The sequence below is a fragment of the Necator americanus genome, chromosome X, assembly GCF_031761385.1.
Source record: "Necator americanus strain Aroian chromosome X, whole genome shotgun sequence".
Classification (NCBI taxonomy): domain Eukaryota; kingdom Metazoa; phylum Nematoda; class Chromadorea; order Rhabditida; family Ancylostomatidae; genus Necator; species Necator americanus.
In genome coordinates, this window is record NC_087376.1 from 10,025,080 (window position 1) to 10,049,109 (window position 24,030).

General features: G+C 40.6%; 1 protein-coding gene across 2 annotated transcripts; it reads right to left on the reverse strand.

Moving 5' to 3' along the window:
- Positions 1-514: 514 nt before the first annotated feature.
- Positions 515-24,003, reverse strand: RB195_022119 (uncharacterized protein; the record flags this gene model as incomplete). Of its 2 annotated transcripts, none has more annotated exons than XM_013444910.2 (7): positions 515-1,002; positions 3,344-3,396; positions 3,895-4,010; positions 14,489-14,578; positions 20,491-20,607; positions 20,707-20,810; positions 21,026-21,149. In XM_013444910.2, the coding sequence occupies 7 exons, from the start codon at positions 21,147-21,149 to the stop codon at positions 515-517; spliced, it is 1,092 nt and encodes a 363-aa protein (XP_013300364.2). The 2 variants fall into 2 exon arrangements, with proteins under 2 accessions (XP_013300364.2, XP_064065020.1); XM_064209139.1 differs by lacking the exons at positions 515-1,002; positions 21,026-21,149 and adding exons at positions 1,546-1,679; positions 23,937-24,003.
- Positions 24,004-24,030: the final 27 nt, after the last annotated feature.

Genomic DNA, 24,030 nt, shown 5'->3' on the forward strand with positions numbered 1-24,030 from the left:
AACATGCTGGAGCGTCTTATAGAAAACACGGAAGAAATTTCCACTCAAATGAGCAAGCCGATTTTATTACACTGGACAGGAAGTCTTGTCACCATTTGTCATTTTTCCTGCGTTATTCTTTTACTCAGTTTACAATAGAAATTAATCAATAATATAATCACCATTATTGATTACAACAGTGTCCCACCTAATGAGCAGGTCAGCGATCCCTTTCTCCCAGAATTGAGGAGGCTGGGAGTCGAAGAAGCTGCTGACCGCCTGTTCGACTTGTTCAAACTTGGTGAAGATCTTCTTAGCTAGGAACGCCTTAAAGGGAAGAAATATGTGGTAGTCTGAGGGGGCAAGGTTGTCCAGTTTTTTATAGGTCTCTTTGACTACATGGGGCCTAGCGTTATCGTGGAGGTGCACTGAAGCTCGTCTCGGCCGTTTTTCTCTAACGGCCGGTGCGCTAGTTAGCTTCTGGAGCTGGCTAGCGTATATAAAACCGGTGACGGTGTGGCATCGTGGGAGCAGCTCATAAAACAGCATTCTCCTCGAATCCCAGAAGCAACAAATGAGGCGCTTCTAGGGGTGGAGGTCCGATTTGGCTAGCGTCGGCGGGTCTTCTCTTCGAGGGAGCCACACAGCACGGTGCGTTAGAGCCGTAAAGGACCCTACTCTCATCACCAGTAATAAGATCTTCGAGAAACTCCTTTCGATGTGGACGAAGAAGAGATTGACAGATGGATACTTGGGTAAACCAGGTGCCATCCGTCAAGGTGTGAGGGGTCCATCGAGCTAGCACTTTTCTGCAGCCGAGAGCCTGGAGGCGACTGACAACTGTTGAATGGCTACACCTGAGTCTTGTGGCAAGACTGCGGGTGTTGATCTCCGGACCGTCTTTGACAACGTCGACAATGGCGGAGTCTTCGACAGTTAAGGAACATCCCGACCGGGGCTTGTCTTCGAAGCGAAATAGCGCTCGACAGTCTTGATAGTAGTGGTGCCCTTGCCCAATCTGCTCTTAATGTTGCGAGCTGCTGCCGCTGCTCCAATGCCGCCGGGCTATTCATAGAAAATAATAGCTTCAAGCTGCTACTGCGCAACTGACATCGGGATTAAAGTTAAGGAAGAGCCCCGGCTATATATACCTATTGTGGAGAGACTTCGAGAATTTCCTACAAATGCAACATGGTTCCCAGAAAGTTCTGGAGGTTTCGAAAAATGGGTGACAAGACTTTCTGTCCAGCCTAATATTTTCGCTCCGATCAATCTACAGTAGATCATGTTTTCATTACCAAGAATAATACTCGAAATCTATGCAATTGACCCTTCTAGTCTTTGAAGCCGCTTTCGATACCTTTGTCGAAGACTCAATTCGATTCGCGTTACTGAAATCTTATTAAAGATCGTTTGCTTAGTTGACAAGATGAATCGACGAATAAATGCTGCCAATAATACCATCCAATTGTGTTTCACCATTTAGGAGTGGAAGCTAGAGTAAGAGAAGAGGGGATAGAAAAATCCTTTCTGTCCGACTTTGCCATCGGCAGCATAATAAGGACTTCAAGAACTGTCCTGTGCTATTGACTTGATACCATCAGAACGTCCAATTGTCGATCTCAAGCAGGCCGACGATGGAGTAACATTCGCTTCACGAAGAAACGACAAGTTCTCAGTATTGTATAACACACTGAGTACTTCACAATAAGAAACATGAAGAGATGAAAGACAACATCTTGAAGAATTTCTATTGTAGTCAATGTGGACAGAACATTGTTAGGTGTGCCACATTTCAAGCACATAGAAATTAGGATTCGTAGAAAAAGTAAGATTATGGATCGAACGATTACTGTTGCACTACCGCCGCTAGCAGCTGAGTTCCAGAAAATGTAGAAAGCATAAGGAAAGCCGACAATCAAGTCATTCAGCAAGAAAAAATGACTTTTTCGCTTCCTTTGGAAAACTTAAAGTTGGACTTAAAGATATGCACCTCAAGTAGCGCTTCCATAACTTTTGGTAGTGAATAGCGGGAAATTGATTGCTGACGTAGAGTATCCCAAATAGTTTTTAAGACAATTCCTCATAATAATAATCGTGTTCACAGGTTTTGAATGCGTAACAATTTACCACAGAACTCTCTCTATCCTTTAGAAGTTGTAGTTAGTTAGTTTTTAGTTTTGGTTGGCCAAAATTTAACATTCACGGGTTCTCATTGATGAGAGACATTATAGTAATATCCGCTTTGGCCTCTTCCGCTTGAGCCCGAAATTTCTTTTTTTTTCTATTCTTCTAATCAAAAGAAAAAAAACTGTGGGAGTCAAGGGGAAAATTCTACAGCTACGGTTTGAGAACAAAGAACACTCGAGAAAATGTGTGGTTAGACTGCTTCCTCTATCTGATCACTTAAATACTATAAAATATTTGAGGGAACTCAAACGGATTCTGTGCGGTGTGGCGCGACTCTGTTTACTGATATCGGCTCTAGCTTTTTTACGTTTGTCTGCATAACTCCCAATGACATTTTCTGTTTGTCTGCCTTTCTGAACATATAGAAATTCGAGCAATCGAAGTGGATCAAGTTTATAAGAGTGAACCACTGTTTTATTAGGTTGCGAAAATACGTAATAATCAATAAGAGTATGTTTCAGTAAAGGTAATTTATCGAAACCGAACGTATGTATTAGGTTGAAAAATAATTCATAGCCTTTTTTCACACCTAAAAATTAAAACAGAAATAAAAATTTTGACAGAAGATTCCTAACCAATTGATAGGGGATTTCTCGCTCTATAGGAGTGCCGTACGATAATTATTTATTCTTACTAGTATGTCTTTAAATTATTAAAATGAAAAATCCTGGACGAAAATTTCCTTCTTTGTTTTGCATTTGAACAAGCAGGCGGATCTGCTTATATGATTTGTAGTGTATCAAATGGAGAACATCGAACAAAACATGGAGAACTTGGAAGAGGACAGAAAAAAGTGAAAAATTCTCGAGAATTCTCAAAAAAAAAACAACAAAAAACAAAACGCAAAACCTAATTAATGACAAGTGAAAAAACACTAGGAAACAGTAGGGCAAACAACAACATATGCTGCTGATTAAACTTTTGTTTAGAAAAATAGAGGAAACGAATTTCACTTCAGCCTGATTGGTCAACCGGTGTCGAATGAAGTGAACAAGATCCCCAAAAACCCCTGCCACCATGCCTCCTAACTTGAGATGTTTCAGCGCAAAAGAAGATTTTTATTCTCGTTCAAAACGTGTCCACTTCATATAGCTTGCGCATATGCGCATATTAGCAGTTTTTCTTTTTGATGCTGTGCACAAGAGGAGAACTGACTTATGAGTGACGAACTTACCCGTGGATGTAATAACAGTCAGCGCGTACAGAACAGCCGCCGCGAAGGACCATCTAAACGTTTACACTTAAAGGCAGCATACTAATCAGACGTGATGAAAGAATCCGCGGGAAAAGTTAGAGATGGGGTTGTAGATTGCAAAATCAGGTATGTTTACGTTCATCTCTCCTTGATCGTCGTACGAAGCGGCGTGGAAACTTGAAGAGGATGATGAGAAGACATAACCGATCTTCGACCAATCGCACAGGGATGCGGTGCGTAAACAAGGGTGGCGCGTTGGAACTGAAATCGTCTTAAAAACGTCGTCTTCAACGCTCTTTCTTACGACGATCGGGAAGAGATGAGCGGAATCACCCTTGGCCCCACGACCTACAACCCTAATTCTAGATTTTCCCACGGATTCCTTCAACACGTCAGATTCGTGCTACCTTTAACAAAGTCACATCGAAAATCCTCGAGTGAAGAGGCAAAAAAAAATTGGAGAATGAGTAACGAAAAGCTTGTGTACTAGTAAACAACCATTCATCAAAATCCATATTGAATTTTCTTACCGCGTCGTCATATTGTCTTCGACATCGTTCCACAGTTGTCCGTTCTCCGTAAACCTATCATCATATTCATGTGTTCGCGATAAAATGCGTAACAGGGGTCTCAAACGAAGATCCACCTGGAAGAATAATAGAATACATGGAACGCGGAATCCAAAAAAGGAATCCTACTGGAAGCAACGTCCCTTCTCTATGATCTGTTTGGCGTTACTGAAACTGAACTCAGGTGTATCAGAGAGAAGACACTAGAAGTGCACATATTTTCCCGGTTATCTTTTTCGTAATTCAAAATAAGCTTGATTTAAATGTGTTTTAATGACTGCTAAGCTTGGCATAACACGTAGTGGATAAAGTGCACGGCATTGATTGATTCCTTTGGAATCTCTATGCGATCAGCATCAATCCAGAATCCTTTGAACGCGTGTGCAGCACACATAATGACTTGCGGCGAAAAGATGTTGTAACAAGTCATTTTTATTCTCGCAGACAGGTTTGGTGACAGGTGACAATTTATCGACCCTTGAAGAAAGAAAGGCTTTATTGGCACCATAGTCTTCGAGCTGTGGACAATGCATGCGAACACCATACCGATTGTGACGCTACTCCCACTGTTGACATGTCATAAAATAAGGAAACATAGCGATTTCTTGGGAGATGTCGTTAAATCACTCTGCTGTTTTCTGTTATGTTGATCGGACATCATTATTAGACCTCAAAAATGAGATTACCTAGGACATACCTGAAATTAACCGTATAGAACACGTTTTTTTTTCTAAATCACTGTGGAGAAATAGTGAAGTCGAACATATTATGCCTAACATTTTGAACAAATGATCTTCGTCATCTCGCGAGTCCTTAAGGAAAGACGGGAGTTCAACACTGCCGCCCTAATTCCGCCGTCTACCCAACCTTTCCACCCTCAAATACCTTAAGATGGATCAGAATCACTAACTCGGTCGACGGTTCCTCACTGACTGCTACTTCGTATAGGTTCAAATTCAAGAGCCAATAGCACTAGCTGAATCAACAATGCGTTAAAGTGCTCGCTCTGGATGGGTACTGTTGCTTCGCCTAGAGCTACTTCATTAACAGATTTGAGCAATAGTGAACATCTCTTCTTTTCGCTGGTCTGAGTAAGTCAATTCTTTGCTGTCTAGTCTTTTCTAAGCTTTCTTAGAAACCCGCCATTAAAGGTCATCACTCCCAGATTGCAACTGGAGACGTGATTTGCCTCTCAAAAGCTTCTTCTGTTTAAAATTTCCTGCGGAGCGGTTGGCAAACTGCCTTTGGATCTTTTAGGCACAAATGCAAAGTGAACGGTAGGTTTGGCGTTATTTCTTCTGCAGTATTGCTAACATACTCAATGAAGAAATCCGCCCATGCAGCTTCTTTCTGATCTGCCCTCTAACTAAATCGACGGTCGTTAATATAGTTTTCTAATCTATTCCTCACTTTTCATATCTGCCACGTCGATCATAGGTTGAGGTGGAATTCATCAATTTCTTCTCCTGTATTGGTTTAAACAGGAAAAAAATTTGACGGGCATCAGAGCTTAATCCTATGTTCCAAAACTCTCTGTATTTCCGAAACATGGACAAAGGTATGCTCCTTACCACAACATAATCGACTAGATGGTCGAGGGTTGTCATTTTCCGTTTTGCCAGACACTTTTCACGGTCCGACGTTTGTATTCATGGTGTTCATACTGTATTGATTGTTTATACTGATTCGATGTTTGCATCAGCATCAATTTCAACTGACAGCGTGCCGGCTGGGTTTTCTGACAATATTCTGTTAAGTTGATGACGTCCTTTTTGTATCCTTTAGCTGTTTCTGTAGATGCCTGGGTTCTTAAGACTCACTTCTTAAGACTCTTAAGACTTCCCGCAGTCGCACAAATTCGCATCTACGCAACCTCTTGAGCCTATTTGCTTCACCGGCTTCATGTAATCGTTCTCCATAATGTCGCACTTCCTATTTTTCTTCATCTACATCGCAAGTGCGAAAGTTATTGTTTTCGAATCGATATTTTCGGGATGCTTCCTGCAGTTCATCGAATACTATACACAGTTATCGCAGAAGACTGGACAGTACGGCTTGTTAAAGCTATTTCTGGAGCAGTTCAGTGTGGCGGTGCAGTTGTTTGTTGTTAGAGTTCCATGTTTCCCTGGGCATTGGACGAACCAGGTCATGGACACTGACACTGTGCTGAAGGATAACTTTCCCACCTCTCACTCACTCCAAAATTTGAAAGTAAGAAGGTACTACGGGATTTCGCGTAGTAGCCGCGCGAGACTACTAATGAGGCATCATTTCTTCCTTGAAGACGCTGCCACTGACACAAATTCTCATCAATTCAAATAATAATTACTTAGAATTGGACATCTCATGCCAACAGCAACGGTTGTATTGCCCACTGCGATGAGGGTATTTGTCTGCATGTATGTGTGTATTGTATCATTGGCTACAGTATCCCTTGTCTGCATCATCTGTATTATATAAATGGCCACTGTACCCCTTCTCTCCATTATTTATTATCTTGATGTTTACAGTAACTCTGTTTCTTCAACGCACAGTATTACATCGCCACTCACATCCAAATGCACCTTTATGTGGAGGGAAAGACGATGAAGAACATAACATCATCTCGTTGATGAGATTGCGAGTATCCACGTCGTTACAAGAGCGATAGAGTACACCGCAGCGTCATGGAGACAAGATCTCCGCATTACTGCAGGAGCAATACAGAACAGTTGACTCCGTGGCTTACATCTATTTTCCTCATATAGTGGTGTTCAGTAGATGATGTTAGTGATGAAGAGACCCACTTGCTGGAGGACAATTCATGATGAAATCGCAATTAGCACAATGAGTCACAAATGCAGGGGTATGCTGAGTGGTACATCAGCGATCTTTTGCCGCCTTTGTCTGCGTGCTGTAATCATGTCACTGATTTGGGAGGCGGTCGTTAGCTACCCGCAGCCGATTGTCTGCAGCCGAATAAGTGCCTGCAGAAAAGGCTGTCGGTAGGCCAGAGCAGGCATATCTTAGGCTAGCTGTGATCACTAAGCCACGCCCATCCAACACCACATCACTGAGGTCATGTGCCGTGTTCGCATTGCGATTACTTGATACAGTTACTCCGGTGACACAACAAAATAAGTAGGCCAATACATTACGTAAAAAAAAGGTGTTGTAATATCATGGAGTTTTCCGATTCTTCTTTCCCAGAGAATCTCGAATCCACTATTTACTTGAGTTGACGAGGGAGGTAGAGCTTGCAGTTGGGTGGGCGGAGACGAGTAGAAAATGTTTGGAAGACCGCTGATGTTGATCAAAAGCGTGATATGCGTTAAACCGCAATGCACGCAATTGATGCCGTAGTCTTTCGTATCACGACTAATGTCTTTGAAGTGCGATGTAGCACCTACCTGCGCAGGCGCAAAGCAGTTTCAATAGAAGAATTGTTATGGAAACAACAGTTTTTAGCACAGTAACGATAATTTTAATCAATAGTGAAGCGATGGTGGGCCCCAGCACATAGGTGATCCCAATTGCTATTGCCATAGTACCTAGCGTTCCAAGGGCCAAATTCCAGTGTTCTTTAAGAACTTTTAAGAGTGGTTGAAGATCAGGTAGATCAAATTTTCCAAAGTACTCGTTTGCGCTTTCTTCGCTAATTTCTTCTTAATAAACCTGACTTCGCTTACTTCTGGGATGGTATAAAAGCGTTCCATGTAGATCAATTGTGATCTCATGCCCACTGCAAGACGAGTGACACTTTTGCTCTACCAGAGCGTTACTAAACTCCAGTGATACTACATTACATTACAGTTTTGTTCGATGGCCCACATTCGATGGAAAACACTTGAGATTCGCACTGCACAATTGCCCAGGCATTAATGCGAGTTATGCACGAGACTTTAACGGATGCGGGACAAGAGGTACCCGCGAAAACCGGCTGACCGCTCCTGTCCTCCCTTCAGCACCGCGCTCCTCCGCGTAATTACCGCTGCCGCTTCACCAGCTAGACATCCTCCACGACCGCCTGAGATCACCTACACCCCGCCTTCCTATTGCTCTCTGATCAACGCCGCAGCGAATTCTGATGTACGGATATAGTAAACTAAGCGCATATTATTGGGAATAAAAGAGAAGAAGTAGATTCTTCTATCCAATGTAACTTTACATAAGTAAAAATTATCTCAAAAAGATGCCCCAGAGAAAAGAATAGCATGCATATATTTTCACACATCTCATAATTTAACACATTTCATGACCTAAGTCTTCTATATAAACTAACAATGCATAAGTATGTGTTTGTCACGATGCCATTCAACGAATTCGTGTTCAACTTTCAACTGCAGCAGCTATAATAACAAAACTCTATGCGCTTATTACTTTGTATACATTCTTCAAACTCCTTTCTACATTTTACCTTTTGAAAATTTCACAGAGATATAATGTTTATATAGAGCGCATGTTAAATATTTCAATACTTGCTTGTATGTTTTATACAGTTTTATATAATAGAACTTTGTATGGTTCTTCAAACTTCTTTCAACAGCGTTTTATCGCTTTATTTCTATCTATTCTCTGCATAAAATCAATATGACAGGTTAGGTGTATTAGTGGCAGACAGAGACCTGTGTGTCTTCGAGATATACCTTTAGGTACAGTGTATGTCTGCGAGGCATCATTCGCGCCTCGTTAATAGTTGGATGCCAGTGTTACCCAGCTAGTTAAGCAAAAAGAAATCCTTAGAAAGCGAAAAAAGTAAAGGAGATAGCATAACACCGATCAGTGGGACATTTTTTGAAATATCTCTCGCATTCCCAGAGATGAATGAGTGTTTTTCACCTAGCAAGTCGAAACAGGATAATTTCATTTTCGCTCGCATTTCTAAATGGCATATTACTTATACAAACCTATTTTATTCTTCCCTTCTTTTATATTAACTTACAAGCACACTTTATGTAGACCTTCGAACAACATTTAATACCAGATACTTTCTTTTACGTTCGATTCTAAAAGCGCACCATAAGAGCTGTAGGCGCGGCAAAAAAAAAATCGTCGTAAGAGCTGCAGACGCAGCAAAATGGGAGGGGAGGGTGGCGTGGGCGGGGCGTCTTGAAGACGTAGCACAAGAGGATGAATCAGGCCATTCTAGCGATTATGACGGTATCAGGAGACGCACGGTGCAATTAACGACGCTCATTAGCCTCCTGGATACGCGGCGGCACATCATACGGGTACCTTTTGACCGTTTTCCGACTTTAACTTGTGCTCCTTCAAGGCAATTATAGCAGCCTTTTATTTCTTCAATTGTTACATCACAAGATTGTTCTATGATGTAATGTGCGCTGTTGAACATAAGGCTTGACTCAAGAACAATAGCGGTTTCATGTTGGTGAGTATAGGTGTTGATATTTCCCTCTTCTAACCTTATTTCTGACCTTATAACCTGTGAATGGAGTTTTAATGGGAAGTACATTTGTGATCTCTTTACGCAGATTCCTAATAGAACCTAGTAGGCATTTGCATCCCCTAGGAGACCTTAGATTTTCACAAGTACAAACCATGCGATTTTCACATTTTGAAAATTCTTCTTTCGCTTGGAAATATGACTCGCATTCCACAGGAAGACTAAAATCATTTGGCAACATTAGTGCCCCGCTTTTGGAAACAGCGAATCTTCTGTCCATTAGAGGAAAATGTGGTTTTTGAATTGAAACTGCAGTAATCGATAGCTCTTCGTACTTGTGAGTGACATAGGGTATCAGAATTATCGATTTTTCTTTTCCTCTGTTATACATCGTTATTTCGATGTCAACCTGCACTGTTGGCGTCCACTCCATGCACTGACTTACTTTTTGGTACTTGTGCCAGACGCAAGAATGAGCATGCTGGTATTGACACAAGACATCCGCAGACAATACCGCCGCATGTTTCTTCACATACAATGTATACTGGATGAGGCCATATCTAATTCTAATATAGTATTATTCGGGTACATTCTGTTACAAATGTTTTGTGTGCAGGATCCCATCTGAGCGCATCTCGTGGTGCGAAAAAACGTGTTCATCGTGTCTCTTGTGAGGAAGAGTGAAAGTTTGCTGCAATTGAGCTTTATGCCGTTATTTTTCACTCTCATCATACCCGCTGTATTAATCAAATGGTTGGTTTGAATACAAACTTCTGAATCTATTCTGTTAAAGAGTATTTCTTGTCTAAATTCAAATAGACATTTGCCTCTTGACGCGCACGCCGTTTCTGTGGTGTGCCTTGTGTAACCATGTTGACAAGCGAATGTAGCACTTTCGAATGCTAAAGTGAACAAAGTGACTACCATTAAAGTGTTCGCAATTAGAGGAAATGGTTTGAACGTGCTCAGCTCGCACTCAACTTGTACATTAGTTCTTCTCCGCCTTTGTTTTCGGCATTTGCGTATGGACCACGCCATCATTGCTACGAGAATAGAGTACAAGATTATGGATACAGTAAGAATGGCGCCAAACGGCCAAAAATGTGGATTTCCTAACAGTGCTCTGCTCAAGATTGTTGAAAGTACCGCGCAAAATTCATGACGCTCACATTTTTCGGTCACTGTTATTACTTCGTTTCTCGAGTAGAGACGCATTTTTGTCGTTACAGGCTTGTCCAAGGGTAAAGCAGGAAGAGTATACCTAATTTTTTCGTAATATTTTTAAGTGATTGCATTCATGATCAAACACAATTCGAATTGTCCTCTAGGAGGTGTTATAAACGCGATACCTTTATTAAAATAATGCTGGTGTTTGGTTGCGCATCACCAGGGTTGATTAGAAACAAGGATAACATTGCCGTTATTAGGCAGGATACTGTTGATCGAGCAGACGTAGGGGTCATTGATCTGTCGAGGTCTGTTTCGAATTCTCGAATGACGTCTATAGCGCGAGATTTCGAGGTTCTGACTAGATGATTTCTAGACTGAGTTGTGGTTGGGATATGGATATCATTATCCATGATTTCAGAGTTTCGTTCAACCGATTGTTGGTTGTCAGGCACTGAAGGGATCTCTAGAGGGTATATTTTATTAACTGGACTTTGCAAAATTTTGCTGTTAGGCATTAGAATTTTAGCGAACCTTATCATGCCGTTTGCGCTTCGTACTAAATCTTCTATTTTACCGTATACCAATTGTCCTCTGGGCAGTAATTCCTGTACAACCAAAACAATTTCGCCGACTTGTGGGATTTTACACACATAACGTTTCTGATTCAATTGACATCTGTGGCTGTCACGTAAAATAGTGAGATATTCAGTGTTCCATTTTCCCCAGAACTTTGTTGCAATGTTCTCTGAAGATGCAAACGCTTCCTAAGCTTGAGTAGCTGTCTGTATCAACTCTGGCTCAAATATGTTATCGTTTCTAAAATTGGGCATTTCAAAGTTTGGAATTGAGAATATTAAATTTCCTTGTAGAAAATCAATAGATCTGAGTGGAATTCCAGAAAGATCAGTTGCTGAGAGTTTTGTGAGTGGATGTGTATTTATAACTGCCTCTATACGGGTGACTACAGTAACCATCTGTTCAAATGACAGTTTCTTTCTTCCAAGTGACTTTTGGAAACTTCGTTTCACAGATCCAACAAGTCATTCCCATACACCACCCGTCCATGGAGATGCTGGTGGGTTAAAAATCCATTTAATGCCTTCAGAGGCACAGTAATTCATGACTGAGTTCCCTGTTGTTTCATCACTTTCGAATAACTTTTCAATTATTTTCTGACCAAGTTTGAAATTTGATCCACAGTCTGTTCTCATTAAAAGAGGTACACTCCTATGCGATACAAATCGAATAAAACTATTGAGAAACGCCCCTGTACTAAGGCTTTCTACCATTTCCAAATGGATTGCTGATTGCAAGACAGGTGTAGAGACATATGCACACCCTTTCATTTCTGTTGGATACAAACGGTCCCATAAAATCACATCCTACGTTTTGAAACGGTTTGCTTATTGTCACCCTATCTGATGGTAGTGGTGGCATCTCTGGAGCTCCAAAAGGCATATCTTGGCATCTCTTACAAGTAGTACAATCTTTTATGTACTTCTTAATTGCTCTTGATGACTGCGGAACCCAATAATTCTGTTTAGCCAGAGACAGTATGTGATCTCTGCTGCAGTGAGCATTGTTGCAATGCAAGTCTGCAATAATAAGCCTAGCGAGGTCAGAGTCATTATCGATATAAATGGGCATTTTTGTATCTAAAGGTAGATTTGCATTTCAAAGTCTTGATCTGTGTCTTATGATTCCATTTACATGTTTTACAATTATTTGGTTCGGAAACCGTTTTCGCAGTTTTTTCGTGTTAACATTCCTACAAAATGATGCTATGATTAATTTCTCACTTAAGCGTATCTCTTCGCAGTCAATTAGCGAGTCCGGGGCAAAACGCGAGACTGTAGGTATTGCAATTGATGTCAATCTAGTAGTATTACATCGATTGATCCATTTGTGCTGCACTTTCGCAACTCTAGATACATTTTGTAACGTGGTCTTGAAGCGTGGAATTCTCGATAGATCTACGAACATTGAGTTCGCATTATCATTATTACTCTCAGACTCTTCAACATGGGGATTTTCAAATGTTTCCATTTCTTCCATAATTTCTTTTCCATTCAAAGTATCGATAGAGCGTAGTTTCCAGGTAGATGGCTCTAATGTCGGCCATTGCGGCCCTCTCACCTAGCTGCGTGAGTCGAGTTGAGATGATGTAAGACCTCGTGTCCCACTAGAAAATTGTGCGCGTGAGTCGTGATGGCTCACGATAATATGGGATTTTATACCCAAGAAAGAAAGCAGTGGTTTAGTGATATAATGTTTATCAAATGGATGCAGACAGCAAGAGCACAGACAAGATTGCCGGCCTGCTCCGGCTAGTACTAAAGCAACACTCCCCTTAAAGCGCGCCGCCTTCTTGTCATATGGTCGGCAAGGAGGGGACAGTATTGCAACATTACAAATCATCAATTGTCGTGTTCCGAGATCGGAACACAGCTGGCTTCTAGGAGGATTCAAAGAACAAAAAGATAATAACGTAGCAGCGAAGGAGGTGAAAAACGAAACAAAAACATAGAAGATTTGTACAAGAACAAAACAACATCAGAAAACATAAATGAAGCTGGAAACGTTCCAAAATAAAAGTTAAAGGTGTAAAAACGAGAACCTGGGTGTTGGAAGACGTGAACTTGTGAATGGAAAACTACATAGAAGATATAGATATATTTGTATTTATACAGAGTATTTAATACACGTAAGGTACTGCAGTGGTTTGTAAAAGTTCCGATTTGCTTGTTTTACACAAATAAAGCATTATTATCTTCTATTTCTAGGATTTTGTGTGGAATCGTTCGATGTGCCTCTATACGTAAGCGATCGATAGTCCGTACAGAAGCAGTACCAGAGATAGCGTGCTCCTGCGAGGCATGTTTCGCGCCTCATTAGACGATGAAGACGATGTGATGAGCGGGGCACAAGGCAAACGCAGCGACGCTATTAAAGGCATATTGCTGCTGCTATTAAAGGCATCACCCCACGAATCTGAGGTGGTACGGATTTCAGGTGGAGTATTCGTATACTGGATGGGAGACTACGGAGAGGGGGATGATTCCGTCCATTTCCTCCTAATTGCCGTAAAAAAAACGGCTCGGAAGATACGGCTTCAGGCGTTTTGGCGCACTATTTTGTATAGGGAGTTCGATTGGAGCGCGCCAGTCTTGTGCGGCGCCGCATCTTCCGGGCGGTTTTTTGCGGCAATTAGGAAGAAATGGACAGAATCACCCCCCTCTCCATAGTCTCCCATCCCGCATACGAATACTCCACCTAAAATCTGCACCACCTCAGATTCGTGGGGTGATGCCTTTAACTGCTGCGCAGCGCGACTAACCATCGCCGTTGCCAGTCATTTCCCCTAAGGATAGGTTGTAGCGGAGGCTGCGGGTATCTAACGATATGCACCCCATTGATTCTGGTGTTCACCATTGGGTTCAGCTATGGTTGCGCTAATGCTAGAAGAAATTGCAGGATAGCAACTATTAACGTCTATGCCGCGATGATACATCAGAAACTACCGTATCCATTAATCGGCTTTCTGTCGCGAGTTTTAGCATCCTCTGTGACACTAGTTTTCAACAACAGTATAAGATGAATAATAGGCAGACGATAGCAGATAGCACAATAACATTGTTCAAGAGAAATGAGTCATTTCATGATTGCGTTCACCCGTTCGATCATTACAGTTGATGAACCCTCTCTTGATGTGCCGTAGAATGTTGCAAATATGTACTGACAAACAGATTTGCTCGCCTACAGTTAGGTTTATCATCCGTGTAACGTGATTATGATCAGCATTAGAAAAAGGACCATGCCGAGAGAATGCCACATATCGCAAGAGGAAAATAACTAAGTACCACGACATGAACTTTGCTTACAGCAGTGCTCTTGCAACTTAGGTATGTTATTTTTTCGACGCATTTCTGTACGTAGCAAGAAAATAACACGAAAACAATAACTGAAGACAATAACGATAAAGAAGGAATCACAATTACTAACCTGACTAGAATTATATACAGTTCCAGAGCACATCATCGTTGATTCATTGATAATCTTATCATACATTCTATAAATCTTGTGTAGTTTCTCCTGCAAAATGCTCAATTTGACAGGATCAGTTACGCCACAATTACTGTTTCAAATACTCCATGGCTAATTCTGATCTTCATAAGGACTTCTGATTTAAAGTGATAATTAGAAATTTTCTTCTGACTAAGGCCTCGGTTTGCAGTTTACATGTTAATCAAAGATAATTCTTTGGAATGACTAGAAAAAAAAGCAAGTGCACCAAAATAGCTTGACCCGGGATCCGCCTGCAACACAAAGTGAATGGTATGCTCCATTTCAGCTGTACACAGGTTCCCTGCATTCAATGACTGAGTGTCAATAGACGATGGCCATTTTTCCACGTCTCCTGCCTATTGTTATGCACAAATATTTGTGTTTAAAAAGCAACAGCTAGTGGAAATTTTGCTGAGGTAGTTTGGTGGGAATCTAAAGCAGGAATATCGTCAAAGTGTGAACGGCAATGCTTCCACTAAGTTCCGTGGAGCTGAATTTACCGAGAAAAGAAACAACTGTGTTAAAAGGCTCGTGTCTTTAATGCTTTTTCGAATAGAAAAAATCTCGCACCATCGTGCTATCTCTAGCAGAACATCTGATAATCTCCTTTCGCACCATACTCTCACCATGCTTCTTTGTTCTGTAGAATAGTAAAGAAGTTAATGGTTCCATGCGATTTCCAAAATTCTTGTAGAGTTCCCTTATGTTTTTGAATGTGCTGCGAAAACATCCTTAGTAGAAGAGGTGGAATGTGATGACAGGAGGAATCAACTGACAAGAGGATTATGAGAATTCTTCATTAGACATTCCTCTATCGTCAAGAAGCTTCTCACCATACATGAGCAAACCTCGTAACGTTGTTGAATAAATAATTCGCGTTGGCACCGCTTTCCATTTTTTCACATGATGATTTGTCATTTAGCGTCAACTGTACAATGAACGTTGTAAAGAGGTTCTCGATCCTACTGAGAAATTATCGCTTGTATAGAGATAAGGTGAAATATTCTATATTAGATTAGGTAGACTGCAAATCTGCACATAGTTTCAGGTCTTTCTTCTATTTTGACGCCAAAAACTCGATGGAGAGCTTGAAATGAGCAAACATACCAGGTACTGGAATGTCGTTTGATCTCATCCATAACAAACTTTCTTCTTTATCCAACTAACGCTTCATGTTGATCCTCGCAGGACCCTTTGTAAATGTATTTGTTGAGCAGTCAGCTGCAGAATTCGTACCGCATATTTTTAGATTCACGTGACAGTGGAGTTCGATGGATAGGTTCAGGTTGGTTGGTATTACACATTCATCACTGTACACTTGGATATTGATTTCAACAACTGTAGTGTTGCGTTTCCGGAGACTTGGACAGTCGCCCATTTGGACAGTCGACAGTCGCCCACATTCCAATGCCCAGCGTATGAGCGATGGTCAATTTTTTCAATATCTACCATTGCTCATGCGCGGCAAGTTAGGATCTTCAGTTCATCATTCCCTATGGAGTGATAACGATTTGACAGCTATAAAAGCTTCTGGTATCGCTCTTTTATTCGATACTTCTGTGCTGATAGCATTTTTTTACTGTTCTTCATTATCATTATGCTTCACTATCGCATACATTAGTGAGGAAGAACTTGTTACTGGAACTCGACAATGTAAACACAATCTTCTACGTCTCCAAGTACCTTCCTCTTGAAGGGATCATAACGCAACTCTTCCAGTTTACGATTCTTGCTGTAAGATGTTCGTCGGATACTGTGGTACAGGTTTCTCTAAATCTCCTAACAAGGTGAATTGCAAGCAATACTCACGTGATACGTAGGCTTCCCATTTCGGGCTACAATGGGCATATCTTCATGATAAGATAGCTGTATTGCTCTTGGACTGCTTATGCTTGAAGAAGCCGAGATAACCCGGCTAGCTGGTGGCTCATATCTATTTGACTATTTGATTCCGATTGACATAGATTGACAGAGAGGGAGCCCACTTCGGTCACAGTGACTCTTGTTGTTCTTCGAAATGATCGAACAGGCTGCAGTAAATTCTCCATTTGTCGCAATCACGTGCGAGAGTCGCCCAGTGGTCTCGCCTCTCGCGAGGCGCACGAAAAACAACAATTTTTTTGAAGAAATTGTAAAGAAGTCTGAGCATCGAGGCCCCTGTAGTGCATATAATATTGCATGACACCTAGTTGTTCACGGCTTTTGTTGGAACGCATCACATGATTCAACAGAAGACCCACGCTTCCACACTTTTCGTCAAATGCGGTTAGCTTTCTTTCAGCTTGGCTGATGTTAGATCTTATTAGAACGATGTTATCAGCGAAGTGCAGTTAGTGTAGCTTAGTGGCGAAGATAAGGATGGAAGGAAGGTGAGAGAATTGCATAGGGTGATGAGGGTTTTGTTTCTCTCACTAACGTCGTATCCCATCCGCTTCTACCGGAAGAGGAGCGTATATGTGAGAAGAACGCATCTTTGTCGATAACAGTGAAGTCCATCAGTGTTGATTCCGCAGCCTGGCAAAGATTGATAGCAAAACCCTCAGTAGCAAGGATGTCATTCTCCTTTGTATACGACTGCAACTTCGTTTACGTCAGAAATCGCACATTGCCCTCCCTTCCTGTCGTCATGAAAAAACAAACTGAATTAATGTGGTTATACGATTTTTACGTTGAGCCAATTCTGTTACCATTTCTTCTATACCACTGTTCATTTCGTGCTAGTGTGAACATTACCTCGAGCAAACCTTCTCCTACCACCGAGCAACAGCGTAGAAGTAGGATTGTAGTTGGTGTTCTGTATGTTTTAGATGCAGCGTTGCGACCGCCACCGTATCTTTACTGTATCCTTTAGAGTTTTTGCGAAAACGTTTAACGCGCAAACGTTCAACGACCATCTTCTCCTGTCGCTGCTTTTGCAGGATGTCGAGCAAAGCGTTGTCCAGGGTTTTCGTTCCGATGTCGGCTCTGTTCACGTGGGGATTGCCTAGTATTTTAGAAGAGCGTTGTTCAGTGTTTTTATTTTGGTTTAGGTTCTCTTGGTGTTGTTCAATGACACTACAGCTGCTCTTTGATTTTATCTTGACGTCGTTTCTATCGACATTCTGCGCTTGCTACCTGCCACGGCGATGCTGTCCAACACCTTGGCGTCGACTCTCCTCAGCTGAAAGGAGACTCTTGTTCTCGTTCTGCCGCCGTTGTTGACTACACTCAGTACCTAAAAGTACCTCAAGGATTACAGAGCCCTTTTGCTATCGGAATTTTGCCATTTTATACCAACATTATTGTCGATGTGACAAGAAGTGTCCGAAAAGGTGATGGTGTCTCATCCAAAATACTTAGCGTCATTATCGAGAACAGAGCGCGAGAACTGAAAGGGATCAATGGGAGTTGTCGACGCTCACAGTGCTTCGCTGATGACACCATTCTCATAACACCAAACATCTGCCAGGCAGAAAAATGCTGGCCTATTTCGATAAAGCGTGTTTACAGTTCTGTTTATTTTTGCAACGGGTTTGCATGAATACTTTTGCTGAGTACATAAGGGAATATAGTATGCGACAGAAGGACCGCCAAGCCCATAGACACACATTCTAAGAGAATTAGCCACTAAACAATTGTCTCATGTAATAAGAACAAATAGATGTATTATCGGCGCTCGTTCAAGAGTATACAAATCAGTAGTCTGTTTCTGACCTGTTTGGATTTTATATCCGTTCCAAAATCTGAGATTCTGGACGGTAGCGAACTCTCCCTCATCCTCCTCTCATGAATTGTGAATTCACCTTTCGAGTAATTGCCCGATAGAGCGGCTCTATTGCCTCAATGAGCGTATTGGCATAGGAGATGACAGAAATTTGCGACAGCATTTCTACTACCCAATTGCAATGAAGTTCACATCCGCTACAAGTAGCACCTCGCTACCGTTATAAGAACTCATCATGCTGAAATGGTGTATAAGGTCTACAGAATCCATGTGAAGGATTCGTGCCTCTTACATGTATCGCAGTATTTCTAGAGCCGTAAGGTTTTGTTTAAGCTGATCATTTGCTGATGGAGGGTCGTGTGTGTCCGTAATTATCTACGTCGAGAACAGCCAATAATCGACTGATTCCGACATATCGCCCTCATCTACATTAGAATTAAGAGAAATATGTAAGTTAAGAACATCGTATGACATTATATGTGCAGACCTCCAAGAAAATAGACTACTTAAAAAATTAACTGGAAATGGATGAAATTCACGTACATCTTATTTTGCACAACTGCCCTAAACTTGACCAGAAGTGCGGTGATCATGCAGAGGAATTACTACAGACATGTGTCGTATGCGTACGAAAATGACTTCACTCGGCATTAAAAGTTTTGTACTGATAGGAACTACTACAGAGTTTCTAAGCTGAAACCTTTATCTAATATAATTTGAAAAGTAAGCTGGATCTACCAGCCCCAAAAATGCAATTTATAGATTCAAAATTTTTGATAGATGTACATGTAGAAGTTGTCTCCTCACATGTACTTATGTTCCCACTAACTGCTTAGCGCCGTCTCAGCGAACGGAGGACCCAACATATGGGTGACATATTGAGCAGTAACGCAGAATATTGTAAAAGATCTGCGCAGTAACTACCAGTTGGAAAAAAATCGTTAGCGTTCTTTTTTTTCGCACAGAAATAATAATAATAGAAAATAAAAATGCACAGAAATAATAATAATAGAAATAAAAAAGAGGAAAAATAAAAAGTATGTGCAAAACACCACACCTCCTTTGTTAGGGGATTTTGTTCAATTTACTTTGATTTCGTCAATTCTTGTTCCTTGGATTAATCATTAAAATGAAGTGTCAAGCTGACAAAGTGAAGCATTTTTGGCACCACGCTTTATGCTTTTATTTGGTTTTCTTCTTATGTATTTCCACGTGTTTTGTAAACATTCAAAAGTTGTTTACGCCATAATTGATTACTTCCATGCACATCACAATTTTCATGAGGAGTTTCAGTGAACGTCCCGATTAAATGCAGAAATCAGGTGTCGGGAATTTTGCACGCTCCACCTTAATGAACTGGAAGAGCAAAAATCAATAAATCAAGAATAGAGACATCACTGCCGGGTAAAGGGAAAAATACTTTGAAAATATGTGTGTGTATGTCTGTGTATGAGAAATTTTGCCAATACATTAAAATGAAGTGTCAAGGTGACAGAGTGGAACATTTCTGGCACCATTTGCTTTTCGTGTTCCTATTACCTGGTACATTTTTGAGTTTGAAAAACCCTACCTGCTTATTTATTAGCTCAAAAGTATTTGAGTTACTTGTCTTTCGAAAAATTCTAGAATTGTCAAAACTGTTGTTTGCGGCACTGCTCACCGATGTAAGATTGCCTTGTGATGCTTGTCAGGTTAACTTGGTAGAGCAAAGTCATAATAATTACATATGAGAAAATAAGCACACTAAGTTCACAATTATAAACTCAATTTCGTACTAAGGAACTATAGAGCAGTAGCAGTGGAATGTGAAACTAGCACATGCATATGAAGGAACTCGCGTATGGACCCAGTCAAATCACTGAGCTTTTCAAGGATCTCTTTTTATCGGATCTCGGATTTCAGGTGGAGTATTCGTATACGGGATCGTAGATTATGGAGAGAATGGTGACTCCGTCCATTTCTTCCTAATTGCCGTAAAAAATGTCCCGCAAGTTACGGCTTCGAGCGCTCCGGTGCGCTATTTTCTACAACGAGTTCGATTGGAGCGCGCCAGCCTTGTGCGCATGTCGCATCTTCCAAACCGTTTTTTATGGCATCTAGGAAGAAATGGACGGAATCACCTCCTCTCCATAATCTACTATCCCGTATAAGAATATCCACCTGAAATCCGTACCACTTCAGATTTGTGGGGTGATGCCTTTAAATAAGATTAAACGAGAGTAGAAATTTCACCGACCTTACGGCTCTGAAGCTCATGATCCGCTTCCAGCCAAATAAACATAATTGCTCCCATTGCAATATATGACAGTAACAACGCATTTAAACCAACATGAGGTAGTAGGATTTTTAAGAGCTGGAAAGAAGTAAAACATGCTTCTGATAAGAAGAAATAGACAGGATGAAGGTCTCCAAATGACTCTGACTCTTTAAGGAAACTGTGAAAATGAAAGACCTTTAACGACTGCTTCCAAAGGGGAGCTTTCGGGATTGCATCTTCTTCGAGGACTTCATCAGCATCTCTTCGAAATTCGTCCCATTTCACACGACCTATATTTTCTGAATAGAAAAAGTTATTGTGTTAAGGTTGAGAAAAAGTTCCCAGATATATGAGGCTTTATATGGTATAAATACTCTTTATTGATTAAGAAAAAGTTTATCAGCAAACTCTTAAATAAAAAAGGCACTATTTATCATCCATCACCAGTTAGAAAACGTTTAAATTTTCTCTTCAATAGAAAAGTTAGAAGAGGAATACGACATAACAGCTATACCTCTTACTAGCTCTGGAAGGTAATCTTCGGGTAATGTTGAAACAAAAGCCAGATCACTAAATGGAAGTCGAAGCGTAGGTTTTTGGACGACTTGAAATATCCGACCTACACCTAGAGAGCCCATCAGAAGCTATTTCCATAGGCAAGCGCTGCTCAGTCTCCAACAACAGCAAATACACTATAGTGAGAGCTACTACTTTGATATGTGGTGAATTGGTGATTTCCGGCTGAAATTCGAGCTCGCCCACCAGAGCCCACTCCTATATGGGAAACAAGGTAATAGAACTCTCTGCAAACTTTCTAAAGCCTGAAACTGATCGTGAGAGACTCAAACGCTGAAAGCTTATCCTTACATGAAAATTTTGACCTCACCTTCTGTTCATGTCTATCGAAGAAGAAATATGGCAACCTGTGTTTTTTGTTGAAATTATCAGAAGTATCTTAATTATCTGAAGTCTTTAGTCGCTGCAAAGCGCTATTCGCTGAATCAGTGCTTACATGAAGAAAACCAAATATTGCAGAGCTCAACTAAACATTTCCTTGTTTTTCTATGCAAACTTTCAAAGTTGTTGGTAAATTCGAATTACATTGGAAACTGCCATCTTTTTTTCGCAAGAATTAGGAGAGTGTTCGATCGCTTTTATGCTCAGAAAAGAACAGAAATTATTAGTACCCCACTAAATCGGGAAGAACTGAAGAATTATAATAGAACGTTGACACAACGTCACACTGCCCCAACAAGTAATGGTAGTCCCTGTAGGGAAAGTAAAATGTAGTGAAGGTTTGTGACTATCTTGAGAAATTTTCAGGAATAGTGAGCAAAGTTGAGAAATTGAGAAATAGTACAATGTAATTCTCCTTTGTTGAGAGCAAATATGTAATTGCGTTCCAAATGACAATTACAACCACGGATTAAGGGAAATCTTCCAATGATACTTGTACACAACGGTGCTTGAGAACTGATAAATAGCCAAAAATTATTCTTTGAAAACAATTTTTTCTATAAAATGGTAATCTTTTGATACACAAATCTACTTTCAGAGAGTGTACAAGGAGGTACTGAATTCCAGTGCAGCTCTACACCCTGTTTCCGTTTGATTGCAAAAAAACACCGTCAGTGAAAATTGTTGGTCTCTGAGTCCTTAGGTTTCCTTCTTTAGGTAATGAATGTAATGCCTCAAAAGTCGATGTATATGTTTCACTTGTTATGAAGTGTTAGCTCAACAGTGGAGTGAAGAATTACTCTCGCGCATCAACGACCCAAATCGATTTTAATTTAAAAAAGTTTCGAAGTCGAAACAAATCCTACTTTTGACGTTTAATAAATCTCCTCGTTTTACGCTTCACTGTTTCTTTTCAATAGAGCACCATGTGCCAATTTATAAGAATAATAAGAGCACAAATATAAACAGAATTCGCAAAAACTTTTAAAACGAAGATCATGCTCACTATAAAGAGCAATAATTAGTGAATGTGAATGAGTAGAGCTATTTCATAATCTGGTATATGTAAATATCTCCAATATATAAAGAATGGTAGCAGACAGAGACCTGGAGGCTCTCACGGTCTACCTATTCCTTCATCATACACTGTTGTTTACACAGTGTGTTGACAGCGGAGAGGGAAAACAGGATGAAAAATCTACACATCCAATGCTGCAATATAAAGCCACAGACATTCTTTTGCATCCTTGCTTGAGATAGTACGACGGATAGCGTAACGAGGGTCAAGGTGATGGGACACGTCCCTCTCGAATACAATCCCAAAAGTCAAATTCTGGTTAAAACGCATAATACATAATACGAACGACCAAAAATAGGATAGTCAGGTGCGTAGGTCGAATTACAGAGGGACGAAGAAAAAAAGCGAAAAAATCAACACTTTGTCCCTGCAATATGACTATGTGGCCTCCTAGGTCCGGTTCCCGACTGAGGCAAATTTTTGCAAAAGAGAGAGAAACTTGAAAGAACTTCAAAAGAAAAATGTAACTTTACGTAGTACGCAGCAGCTTCAAAGTGAATTTAACAAAATTTAATTTTCAAAAAAGCCCAGATTCTGCGCACATTGTTAGGTCTGGGAGCTCGCGAATACCTTCGTCATAAGAGGACCAAAAGAAAAAGTTCAGGTAGTTTTTGAGAGAAGAAGGTTTGTCCTAAAAATAGTCACATCGCTGTTTTTTCCTACTTCTAGTCTTTTTGGAATTTTGATGGGACGAAATTTAAAATTTTCGACTTTTATTTGTCCCATCTAAATTTTGAGAAAACCAGACGATTCGGAAAGGAGAAATTTTGCACATAGGGGTTTCCTTAGACCCCCCATCAGAATATATATGTAGTGATTTTTTAAAAAGCCATTTTTTGGGATAGAAAAATCGTCAAAATCCCAATTTTCGCTCCCGCGCCGAGAAGTGTGTGATTTTGAATAAAATTCAACAACTCGGAGTAACCTAATGCAAAGCAAATTATCTTCTACATAGATTTTTGTAGACGAGGATTTTCTCTATCAGATGCTGCATCATCTGATCTCCACTGCCTCGCCAATTTTCCAAATTTTTGATGGGACAAAGATGGGAATTTTTACCATCTCAGTTCCATCAAAATTCCAAAAAGAATAGGAGAAAGAGAGTGGGAGAGGACAGCCATGTTACTATTTTTTTTAAAGCAAGCCTTCTTCTCCTGAAAAAAAACTATTTGAACTCTTCCTCTTGGTCCTCTTATGACCAAGTTATTCGCGATCTCCCAGACCTGACAATGTGCACAGAATCTGAGTTTTTTGGTAATTAAATTTTATTTAATAATATAATTCATATCTAAACCGCTGTAAACTATGTATAATTAAATTCTTCATTTTTTAAAAGTTGTTTCAAGTTTCCATCTCTTTTGCAAAAATTTGCCTCAGTGGGGTGTCGAACCTGTGTGGTTCATTATTACATTGTCAATACATTGGACGTTGCCAAAATGAAATGTTGATGCTTCCATTTTACTGTCCTTCGCCTGAAACTAAAT